The sequence below is a fragment of the Prionailurus viverrinus genome, chromosome D1 (assembly GCF_022837055.1).
Source record: "Prionailurus viverrinus isolate Anna chromosome D1, UM_Priviv_1.0, whole genome shotgun sequence".
In the NCBI taxonomy this organism is placed as follows: Eukaryota; Metazoa; Chordata; class Mammalia; order Carnivora; family Felidae; genus Prionailurus; species Prionailurus viverrinus.
The window spans coordinates 44,508,026-44,521,373 of NC_062570.1; the positions used below are offsets into that span (position 1 = coordinate 44,508,026).

Sequence of the window (13,348 nt, forward strand, 5' to 3'; positions counted from 1 at the left end):
GAGATCTTCAAAATGCTTATTTAATTAATGAATTCTAATGAATAGAACATGGAAACTGAAACTAAAGGATCATCCAATGCAGTTTTCTGCACTACATATATTTTTCTGTTTTCCATAGCTTAAATAACTTAAAATATATTAATAGGAAATGAGGAAGGGAAGAAAAGATTGTATCATCTGTATTATACAGCTTTAGATTTTGATAAGAGAGACACTTTTTTAAAATTATTTAAACATCAGGGTGCCAGGGAGGCTCAATTGGTTAAGTGTCTGACTCTTGATTTCAGCTCAGGTCATGATCTCATGGTTTGTGAGTTTGAGCCCTGTATTGGGCCCTTTGCTGATGGTGGGGAGCCTGCTTAGGATTCTCTCTCTCTCCCCCTCTCTCTGCCCCTCCCCTGCTTGTGTGCATGCACATACTTTCTCCCTCTCTCTCAAAAAAAAAACTTTAAAAGAATAATTTAAAAAATAAAATAAAATTTAAACATCTCTAACATTTGATAATTAATAAATCTTTTTTCTTCATAATTTTCCAATATTTTTTATTCCTTTTGACATGTAGCCCTCAGGGGCTTCCACATTCCAGAAACATATTTTGATATTAAATCTATTGGTTATAAACCTTGAGGTAATTATTTTATAACCATTAAGTATTGATATGCTTTATATATATGTAATTTAGTAAAATAAATGATAAAAATAATAATTCTAAGGTTAAAATATTTCTCTTATAAGGACATAATGATATAGAGTATCAAATCTTTGGAGTTCTATAATTTTCATTATTTCTCATTTTCTGATTGCCAACAACTATTGTTTAGCATACAAGAAACTAAACATAATAGAATGGGGTGGATTAATATAGTACTGGACCAAAGATAATAAAATTGTTAACATTTTTTTTTAACATTCAAATCAACGTACATGTCAAGAATAAGTAGAAATTCAGGAGAAAGGAACTACTAGAGAGCATATAAAGGGAAATCTAATCATCAGAGACCCCACCTTGTATTCGTTTTCTTTCTTTTTCAGCCCAAACCTATTCTGTTCCTCTACTTCACAGCCTAGGACATGGAGCTGCAATATCATCTACACTGTTGTTAATGTCTCCCCTAACTCACAAAATCCCCCTTTACCTCTATTCTCCATACATGTCTTCCTAGGGATTCTTAGAATTCCTTACAAATAAGGCTCCACATCCCCACTGCTACTTCTTTAAATTCAGGCCTCCATCAGTTTCCTTGACCACTGCAACACATTTTGCAACTCGATTCCCTTAACACTGATGTACAACCACTCCAACCTGTCACACTGCTACCATAGTTCATCCAATTCTCATCGGCTCCTCATTTTATTTCCCACCTTAAAAGCCACCATTGGCTCCCTGTTACTTGAATGAAAAAGTCAGGTAATGATGGCGTGATATAAAAGACCATTCGCAACTGGTCTTCCCCCGCTGACTTCTCATTGGCCCATTGCCCTAGGTGATCTACACAGCTGCAGTGCTTCATAGTCACTACTTCCTGAATCTCAAATACCTTCTCTTGTCTTAGAAAATACCATTTCAAAATACTGTTATCACTCCATTACCCATATGTGTCGAGTTCCATTTAAAACTGATCTTCCTACATAGAGTTAGTTGTTTTCTGATGTTCTCTCCCATTGCTGTTGTTTCCTGATGTTCTCTCCCATTGCTATTGTTTCATGCCTGCGATGATATTTATTTATATGCATTTATATGTCTGTCCTCTGTCATTCCTCTACTAGACTGTGAGCCCTGCCTGGTGTGTAGTATCTAATACCTATTTAATTTATGTTTTTCTCCATCTCAGTACAATTTCAATACATCATAAATATGGTGAAGTGAATTTTTCTTCACAACATTCACTGTGTGGGAAAGATCATACACACCTGTCCCATTTAGGTCTGGTTTGGCCATATGACTTGCTTTCATCAATGAAATGTGAGAAGTGATCTGTACCACTTCTGAGTAGACAACTTAAGAACCATTGCATATTTTTTCCTTCTACACAATTGGCCACATCCCAGGAGGAAACTGCTCTTTCAGACTATGTCTCAGAATGAAGGCGACATGGAGTAGAGTTAGAGACCATCTGTAATGAATCTAAAAGCTGAGCAAGAAATAAACTTTTGTACTACACCACTGAAATATTGACAGTTTATTGCCACAAAATAATTTAGTCTAAGGTAGGTAGATTTTTAATAAATGTTGATGAAAATAAGGAAAGCTATAGAGATGGAGAAGATGAATTAGAACTGGAGATTTCGGGTCAATTTTGTTAAAAAAGAACCTTCTGTTGAAAACACATAAAAGTTCAATTTTCACGAATTGCTAATTATGTGAAATAATAGGAATTGAGGCTTGAGAGAAGAAAGGAAGAAGGGGATATCATAGAATAGGAATATATATTTTGGTAATGCAATCTTGAAAAGAAAATGAAAATAAATTCTTGCTAGATAATGTGTCCTAACGATGTCTTCAGGGAGACATTTAAAGGGAGAATATAAAGAGTCTAAGGTATCTACTGAGGAGGTGTTTTGAGAATGGGTACATAGAAAAGATTCCTCCTTTAGTTAAGCCAACCTAATCTAAAAATATTTTTCCTGTTCAAATGTCCAAGTCACTGTTTCCATAGTCAAAGAAAAACTGGAGGCCTGACTAAAACAACACTCAAATTAAATATATGTTTGTGTACTCAATTCTTGTTATTCACAGTATTTATGTTCCATAAACGTGCACCAAACACCAAATCAGTGAATACTGACCATTGCCCCCAGGGAAGATACAGGTTTAAATTGCTATGGGCCTCTGGTCACAACATTCCCATCAACTAGTCTGTACATAACCTTGTTTTATGTGTGTTTTTGTATTGAATAAGATTTCTTCTTTAATATATACTGTTTTTTCATTAACATTGAACTCATAACAAACAACACTTTACTCATTACTCACTTTACTCATGCAGCTGATTTAAAGAATTCATTTTCTATATAGGATATATCACAGCCTTTTTATATAGGAACTCTAGATAACACTATGCTTGGGGGTTATTTTAAACAGTGAAATCAATGAAAAAAAACATAAAAAAATACAAGAACCCTTATACTAAATAGATCATGAAAAGGATACTTGTTTAGAATATGAAAGCTAAAACAAGAAAGCAGAGGATGATCTCATTCAACCTCAGCTGGGAATGTGCACATCCAGAGACTCAAAATTTTTGCCACTCTGTGCATGTGCACAAATGACCACAAAGGTGCCATGAGTATTGATTTGGGTGTTGCAAATAAATTTAGCAAGTAGATAAATCTTAAAATAATGAGGATTAACTGTATATCAAGGAATTGAAAGGAAAATAATGAAATGTATTATGAGGAGATGGTTAAAATGCCCACCAGTGAGGAGAGAAATTAAATGGATAGATGGATGGATGGATGGATGGATGGATAGATAGATGGATAGATAGATAGATACTAAATCTAGAAAAGTGCTTTAAATATGGTATATTTTTAGTTTCTTTCCTTGTCTTCCTCCCCACTTTTTTTCCCCTTATTTGGTAAAATATATGTCCCCTGAAAGCATTTAGGTAGTACTTGACAGTCTAATCTATCAGTGTAATGTAAAGCATTAGATCATAGAAAAGTACGTTCATGTTTTTCTTGGCGTTTCATTTTGCATTTGTATTTATTATTCCTTACTTAGAGATACCCTATCATCTTAACACAAATCTTGAAAGCACATTTTTTGTGAAAATGTTAATATTTAATAACCTAAATGACATATGACACCATCTAACTTAACCAGCAGGGAGTGAAGTTTCTTAAAACTTGCATAGTAGATATTCCCCTGTAAATTTGAATAGAATAACCCTGTTTTGTCAAATATAAATTGGAATTTTCTGTTTACATTCACACTCCTCTATGATTTTTATTTTGCTGTTGAATGGAAACATCTGGAACTAAATTGTTTTAAATTCACAAGCCAAATGTATAGGCTGCTAATAAAACATCATCTTTTGCCAAATTCTTTTAACTATGGAGAAGAGATTTATACCTGAAAAAAAAAGAGCTAAAGAACATGATGAGAAATGAATCAATTAACACACTCTGGTGGGGATACTTTTTTTATGGAAATATTACCTCCAAAAAAGTTTATCAAGACAAGCTTTTTACAGTCCCCATTAAATTCAATGAATGAATTGTGAAGGGTAAATTGGACCCATTATAATCTTAAATTTCTTATGTAATATTCATAATCATAGTGTTACATAAGAGCGAGCTAGCATTAACAAAAGGAGCAATTTAAATTACCACTTCTTGGAGAATGGGGCTCTGCTTGACAAACAGAGCTTCCTGCCCCATTTGCAATACGCCCATGCATCTCCTCCAGTGCCAGTGAGACCCACACTCTCATACCAGTGATATAATAAACCCTCCACAACAGAGGGAGAAAATGAGGCAAACAAGCCCACATCATTTCAACTTGTCAGCTTTAAATAAAATCTTCTGCAGCTGAAAATGAGAAATTTGAGGGAAGATAATGTGTGAAGTAACCAAATTCAACATTGGGACAAAACATATTGCATTACTTATTTTTTTTCCTGATCTTCCACAAAGGTTTTTGAAATTTCATCATAATTTTAATGAAATCTCTTTTGTCAGAAATGACTTAGAAGAAGAAATCATTTATTTTGTTTGTTTATTTTTTTTCTCCTCTTCCACCCACTGATGCCTTAGGAAACATCTCAAGTTATCCCAAGCCCCTGTGATATTTTAATGAGTAATCTGTGACCTTTGGAAAAACTCTCATTATCAGTTTTTAAGTCAGAGTTGGTATAGCAGAACATGCTGGAAAAAAGTACATGCTTTTTATACTTATTTTAATTAATTACTTACATAATACCTTCCCCAGCGCTGATTTTATATGCGAAATATTGGTGCATGGTCTCCACCTACAAAAAATATATATGAGACAAAAATGCATTTGAAGGAAGATAAAAAGAAATTAACATTCTGATAAGTATATCTGAAATGGATGAAATAAACACTGATTGTGAGTGTAAATCCTTTCCCTCTCCCTCTCCCCAGTGCCCACTTCCCCCAACCCTGTGTAACTCCAAAAACTTTACTGCTTTGCATTCAGGAGGTTCCATTCTACTCTTCCCTTCCGCTCTCTCCAAACCCCTTCTCTTCCTTCTTTGTTACTGTTTTTTTTTTTCAGTATTAAAATATCCCTTGACTTTCTTTATCTTTCCTGAAAAAGTACTTGCCTTCTTGTAAGGAAAGACACCACACTAGGTCCCAGCAGATACTTAGCACAAGTTGTGCCTATTCCAGTGGAAGAGGGTGAAAAAGTCAGTCTCGCTTGTCCTGAATGCCCCAAGGTGTGCCCAAATTTGATATAAACATCTTTTTATGTCTTTTATTTCCAATGTTGTGCCTCACTTGTTTTCCAAATAAGCTTAGAGTGCTTTCCTTTTGTACTATTATATTCTTATACCATTGTAACATGAAGTCTCTGATTTCTAATTCTTTTATCTTAAAATTCCTCGCTTACTTTGAGTGATCAGTGGATAGAATGAGAGTAATATTGAAGAGTATGATTCCTGACACTATGCTTGATATACCATTGTTAAGAAGTTGTGGTTGTTGTTGTTTTGTTTTGTTTTGTTTTTTGAGAGAGAGAGAGAGCACGAGCGGGTGAGGGGCAGAGGGAGAGGGAGAGAGAGAATCTCAAGCAGGCTCCACACCCAGTACAGAGCCTAATGAGGGGCCTGATCTCACGATTGTGAGATCATTACCTGAGCCTAAATCAAGAGTCAGATGCTTAACCCACTAAGCCCCCCAGGCATTCCTGTTAAGAAGTTTTTTAATCCATCCAATGCAAAACATGATTCCATATGTGTATTTTAAATATATTAGAGAAGTACCATGGGACAGGAAACAGTATATGGACAGTGGATTACAGGATTTCAGTTTGAGGTGCTGAAGAATCCATATTTAACAGAATGACCATAATCAGCAGGTATTTTTAACCTCTCTATTATTTACTTGTAAAATATGAAAACAATGAATATCATGTCATAGGATGGTTAAATTAATACTAGGTGTATGTTAGAGATATTTTCATTTTTACCCTATGGTCATTAAACTAATTGTTATAAAGGAACAGAATGGATTTCAAGTTAACTTCACTTAGCCACTAAGCATTCAGTAAATAATGTGAATGGTGATATCATGCAGCTTCCATACAGTGTATGTGAAAACCAGTCACATTCTGCCAAAAGTATTAGGTTATTCTCCACAGTTTGAGGTTAGTGAGACTGGTGCCTTCCAGTACTCTTAGACCCTAAATTCCCATGGTGTATTATACTCTTTATTCTAAGTTTCTATCTCAGTAATCATGTAAGTATAATGTAGGACCATGGTGTGGCTGAGTAGCCATTTAATTACTGATCTTTTCAAAAGGAAAGCAAATGGAATCATTGGCTTAGAAGGTATCTGTTCTAAGCTGAGCTGGTTTTTGTCTCCCCACAGTGATGGCTGGGCTGACAGGTATGATGTGACAGATGGATATCAGCGAGAAGCTGTTGGTGGAATCACAATCAAGCTTCAATCTCCTGATGTCAAGTGGTTTGATGATTATTATCTGAAGCTTCGGCCAGAAACAAACCTTCGAAATCCTTGGTTTCAAGAATTTTGGCAGCATCGTTTTCAGTGCCGGCTGGAAGGGTTTGCACAGGAGAACAGCAAATACAACAAGACTTGCAATAGTAAGCAGATTTATTGTTTCATTTAAAGTGGATAAGGCTAGGGCTCCAATTTATGTAAACTGTGTCATGGGGATAGTGGCTATAATCTGTTGGAGAAGAGGACTCTTACATAAACAGAGGGGCTATTGCCACTTACAGTGATAAACAAGCTTTATTCTCACTAAGAACATATCAGAGCAAATTTTTACTCCACAGAGATTTAAAACAATTTTGTTATTTATATCATTCAAGAAATTGGCACTGTGCTAAGAGGGTAATGTGAGCTCCAGAGAGGAACTGTGATTGCCATCCCTGAAGGCAAGAACTACACTCTGCACATTTTGATTATCTTCAGCAGTTAGCACCGAGTTAAACACTTAGTAAGGGTGTCATATTCTGAAGAATGAATAAGGGGGCTCCTGGGTGGCTCAGTTGATTAAGCGTCTGACTCTCGATTTCAGCTCAGGTCATGATCTCATGGTTCGTGAGTTTGAGCCCCGCATCAGGCTCTGCACCAATGGTGTGGAGCCTGCTTGGGATTCTCTTTCTCTCCCTCTCTCTGCCCCTTCCCTGCTCTCTTGCTCTTGCACTGAATCAGGTGAATATTAAAGGACAGAGCCAATTCCTACTTCCATCAATATATAGAACAGGAGCAGGGATAGGGTTTTATGTTTCAGGAGACATAATCTGAATGTTGCCATTCATTCTTCTACACTTATAGGGACTCATATTGTACCAACTGTTGCTTTTTTTCCCTCCAACTATTGTTTTAGTTGTAAAGATAACAAGGTGAGGAAAACTAGTTCCTGCCCTTAAAAGGTTTAGTGTCTAGAAGGGAGATAATCATGCCAGCCAATGTTGTAATTCAGTGCTATAAATGATATTATAAGAGCTAAACACAGGGTTTAGTTGCAATTATTTGTTGCACATTGAAAGGGAATCTTGACTCCAGTTACCAAGGTACGGCCAATATTGATCTGTATGTCAAAGCCTGCAAAAATTAAGGTTTGTCAAAATTGATAAGTGATTTGTTGATACTTCCTTATCATCACATTGTGTAACAAGAACCCCATATGCATTTGCATAGGAGTAAAGTGTTTTAATTGGTGATATGGGTGCCTTTATCTATGATGCTGGAATACAGGAGTGCATTGAGATAGTGGGGTTGAAATTATGGCCCACAAACCAATTCCAGTGCACAGAGAAGTTGTCACATATAAGCACAAAAATGAGAATAATGTAAATAATATAGTGAATTTTTTCATAATGCACTTTCCCTCCCAGTTCATGTCCGTCATGTTTTTGGTATCACTTCATTCTTTTGTGAAATTAAGAAGGGGGTGAATGATGATTTGTGATTATTTTAAATATCGGTATCTGGTAAAATAAGAACATGGCATCTTTATGTCAGTTTCTGTTTGAGTAAAGAGGGGGGAGAAAGATGCTGAAGTGTGGGATATTGTATTGATCAGTGAAATCCAGAAATCACAGAAGTATGGTGTGTATGTTTGTTTCTTTCTGACTTCAGATACTGCTTGTCCAAAATCTTCAAATGCTTATTCATTTCATTTGTTTTGTTTTGTTTTGTTTTGTTTTGTTTTCATGAAAAAAAATATATGTGAATGAACAGCATGATGACTTCTGTTTCACAATTTCAATGTTTATAGCTAATGTCATATCTTTCATCATTCTATCTAGTTTCTGATGGACACAGACTCCTTTCCTCTCTTGAGATTTGGGGGCTATGCCTCTCTGTATTCCAGTTCTATGGTTGTGTACAGATTTCTATATGTAGCTACACTGGAGGAGCTATAAAGTATAAGCAATAGATTTGATCTCATCTCCAGTTATCCTTTATTAAGGAGTTAGTGACAGTCCCTAACCAGTGTGTCTAAGGTAATGTTTCCAACTGATCCTCACCCTTTTCCTCTTTGTGCCAATATTATTTTCCTTTTCTTTTTTGTCTAAAATGTCCTCCCTTTGAAATGGTTCTTTGTTTCTCTTATTTTTTCCCCACTGTTGGAGATCTTATTTAGATATAGTTTTAAAACACTCTTTAATTGATTTCCAAAGAACATTATTTCTGTGGAAAATGTTCTGTAAAATCCTCCCTTTTAGCCTGCTGTTGATCTCTGTCTTACACATGAATACCCAGATATGATTACTCTGCTCAGAACTGGCTCCTTACTCCAGTACTGGAAAACACTCGTTAGCCACTTCCCACCGCCCCCAGAATCTTATCTGACAAGAGATGTCATTTTGTACATACATGGACACTTATGTGTAATACCTCTGTTATTCTTTTCAATAAGGGAAATAATATTATTATCTTTATTTTAAAGATTATAAAATGAAGATTTAGGAGAAAACAATAGCTTGCTCAAGGTCAGCTAACTATTAAACACTGGAACTTATAATTGAACTCAGATTTGTCTGAAGTTTAACCAGTATGGTATGCTAAAAAGATAAAATATTACAATTTTTAAAAATTGCCATAAAATTTGCTTTATATTATAGTTAATATATAGGTCAAAGATACAAAAAGGAAAAATCTTAAAATGTAAATTACTATGGAATTCATAATAGATACCTAATTGTTCACTACTCTCTACTTTTGACTGTATTTCCTTATTCACTCACACGTCCTCTTAGCATCTTTATCCCCACCTCCTTAGGGGCCCCAAATAGTTTACTCATATGTATAATATTACTAAATATTACCAGCATTTTCCTAAATATAATGCACTTAAGCCCTTTCATCAGGGGGTGTGCATAAGACAATCATTTTTGAGTTGGAGTGTTAATATTAGGAGTTTCCAATTCATGTCAATCAAGAAGCTTTGCTTTGCTCACTTTCTCCAGTACCTTAAATCTAATAGATAATTCAAGAAGAAAAATGGCTTCACACAAAGGATAGAAATACCCATAGCTGAAGTACTGCTTATTTTGTCTTGGGAGATTCTTTGAAGGCAAAGAATAAAAGTTAGGACAGGTATCTAAATCTAGTAGTCCAGAACTAGCAGTAGCCTTATAGAGAATATGCCCCATTAATATGAATTTTTTCACTGCCTGTTAGTCTTGCCTATTCTTATACATTATATAAATAGACACTTACATTATTTGCTTCTCTGTAATGGCCTTTTCCCCTCAAAGTAATGTAGTGATTTTCATCCCATCATTGCATGTATTAGTTTATTCTTTTTTTATGTTTTATTTTATTTTGAGAGAAAAAGAGAAAGAGAGAGTGAGAAAGAAAGAGAGCATGTGCAAGGGAGGGGGCAGAGGGAGAGAGAGAGAGAGAGAGAGAGAGAGAGAGAGAGAGAGAGAGAGAGAATCTTAAGAAGACTTCATGCTCAGTGCAGAGTCCCATGTGGGGCTCAGTCCCATGACCCTGGGATCATGACTCAAGCCAAAATCAAGAGTCAGACACTTAACTGACTAAGCCACCCAGTTGCCTGTAGTTTATTCTTTTTTATTGCTGTGCAATATCCCTTTGTATGGATATACTACCAGAATTTACCTATCAGTTCTCCTATATGATAGACATTTGCATTATTTACATTTTTAGGTATTATAAATACTTTATGAACATTTATGTACATATACTATGGCAGACCTATATCCTAATTACTGTTAGATGTATACCCAGTATTGGAACTGCTACATCATAGACTACATATATATTTAGCTTTATTAGAAATTGCTAAGCAGTTTTCCAAAGTAATTGAACTAATTTCCCCTTTCACTGAAATGTATGAAATTTCAAGTTGCTTTGCACTACTGTCAACACTTGGTACTATCTTTTTGTATTTTAAACATTCTGTGAGTATGTGTTTGTATCATATTGTGATTTTTATTGCCTTTCCATGTGTATTACCAAGTTAAGTTCCTTCTCATATGCTTATCGGAAATTTGGGCATCCTATTTTGTAAAGTGTCTGTTCAGGTCTTTTGCACATTTCTTTGAATTGTTTATCATTTAACATCTATTTTAAGACTTCCTTATATACTGTGGAGATGAGTCTTTGGTAGATATATGTATTGTGAAGATTGCCCACTTAGAGAATAGCTTATTCCTATTTCCTATCCCTCTCATGTGTTGTTTTCTATTTATCCACTTTGTTCTTTAATACTTATTCCTCTTTTACTGCCTGCTTATGGATTAATCAATAGTTTTTCTATCTTATTATATCACCCCTCTTAATAATTTTGTTTCATCCCAGCATAATTAATTTAGAGTTTTCAACAGAAATTACTAAATGAATCTTTAATACAAACAACTTTATGTTGGTTCTTGTTTATATTAAAAAATCTTGCAGGGGTGCCTAGGTGGCTCAGTCAGTTAAGGGTCTGATTTCAGCTTAAGTCATGATCTCATGGTTCGTGAGTTTGAGCCCCACATAGGGCTCTGTGCTGACAGCTCAGAGACTGGAGCTTCCTTCAGATTCTGTGTCTCCAGGCTTTCTTTGCCTCTCCCCCTCTCATGCACACACTGTCTCTCTCTCTTTCAAAAATGAGTAAACATTAAAAAAAAAATTTAAATCTTGCAAATATTTACATCTGTTTATTCCCTCATACAATATTTTGCTATTGCCGTATAATTTATTTTTATCTGTATTATATATAAAAATATATAAATATAATAATATAAATATTATATATACATATGTGTGTGTATATATATATATATATATGACTTTCTTCATATTGTTGCTCTAAATGGTTAGCAGTCATATTTCCCCACTCCAGTGTTTTTCATTCCTTCTACCTGCTTGCTTTCACCTGTGATTTTTTTCAGCCTAAAGAATTTCTTGTAGTGTTTCTTACAATATAGATCTACTGCCAACAAATTATATTGACTTTTTTTTCTGAGAATATCTTTATTTCCCCTTTGTTTTTGAGGAGTGTATTCACCAAGGATAGCATTCTGTATTGCCAGGTTTTCTTCATTTTTTTTTTCTTTGAAAACAACATTTCATTTTTTTTCTCTGGATTCCATCATTTCATTGAAAATTTAGCCATCATTCTAATGTTGTGTCCTTTTTTTTTTTGGCAACATGTCTTTTTTTCTAGGCTTTAAAATTTTTTTTAAGTTTTTATTTGACTGTGATTTGGTTAGGTGTGATTTCCTTTATATATGTCATTCTTTGGATTTCTTAAACCTGTGGATTAAAAATGTCTATCAGTTTTGAAAATTTCCTAGACATTACTTCCTAAAACATTCCTTCTGCCACATTTTTCTCTCTCTGTTCCTTCTTGTGCTCAGATATACCTATTAGATTATTTGACTGGGTCATACAGGTGACTTTTTCTCTGGACTTTCTTTCCTATCTTTTTTTTCTCTCTGTTCTTCTATTTGATTCTTTTCTATTATTTTGTCTTTTATTTCACTAACAATGTATCCACCTATGTCCAGTCAGCTGTTAACCAAAATAAGTTTTTAACTTCAGGTATGTTGTTTTACAGTCCCAGATGTCCATTTAATTCTTTTTATAGTTACTAATTTTCTTTTGAAGTATTCTTTCTCATCTAATTTTCAGTCCTTTATTCCATGTCCTTGAACATAGTGATTATAGTTATTTTAAGGCCCCTTTTTTTCTAATTCTAACATCTGGATCTTCTGTCAGTCTTCTATTGACATATTTTTCATTGGTCACATTTCATGCTTCCTGATACAACGTATTTTCTTTTGTGCTAGACATTGAGTATAAAATGCCATAAAGATTGAAGTTTATATTATTTTCCCCCAATGATGGTTTGCCTTTTCCAGGTTCAAAGAAATTGAGATAAGTTGCAACATAAGACAGAAGTAGTCAACCTGTAGTTAAAAGTGTCTTTAAGGAACAATTGACATGGAATTTTGATGGAGAATCTAGATAGTATATCCTATGCCCTGGATGACTGACTCAGTCAGATTTTTGTTGTTTTTTGAGATTTTTTTCCTCCAGGCCCCTATACCATACTGTTTCTAAATTTGGCATCCATTGTGAGGAAAAGACTACTTGAAGTTTGAGCAGTTTCTAATCCTCAGGTGGGGCTTTTCTTCCAAATAGTATAAAACAATGGGACATTTCAGCCTTCCTCTTCAAAATCTTGAGCCTCATGCAGCCCCCAGAATCAGCAAATGAATCACAAGGGGGAAAATCTATCATGTGGTTAGGTTTCCTGCACTTTATATATTGACATACCATATCATTTTAATATCCAAAAGTACTTCTGGCTTCTCTTTTTTCCAGAAGTGTCAGATACTATGTGAAGTCATATATTCCCCAGCCACAATTCATGTACTGTCCTAGAACCTCAAAATGTGACTTTATTGAGAAATAGCATCAGTGCAGAGTTAAGATGAGAGGATGTACTAAAGTAGGATGGGCTCTTAATTTCCCCCAATAGAGGAGAAGTGACACAGAGACAGACACACATAGGAAAAGTGGCAGGGGGAAGACACAGGCAGAAACTTGAGTGATGCAGCACAAAGACAAGAAATGCCAAAAATTAATGGCCACCATAAGAAGCTAGGAAGAGGCAAGGAAGGATTCTACCAAGAGTCTCAGAGGGAGCATGACCCTCTTGACA

The 13,348-nt window shown here is 34.9% G+C and overlaps 1 protein-coding gene across 1 annotated transcript in view; it reads left to right on the forward strand.

Moving 5' to 3' along the window:
- Window positions 1-13,348, forward strand: part of GRM5 (glutamate metabotropic receptor 5) — a 507,658-nt gene that overhangs the window by 361,277 nt on the left and 133,033 nt on the right. The window contains exon 3 of the mRNA XM_047879457.1: window positions 6,559-6,794. Within this exon, the coding sequence (XP_047735413.1) occupies window positions 6,559-6,794 (236 nt within the window). The remainder of the gene's footprint in view (window positions 1-6,558; window positions 6,795-13,348) is intronic.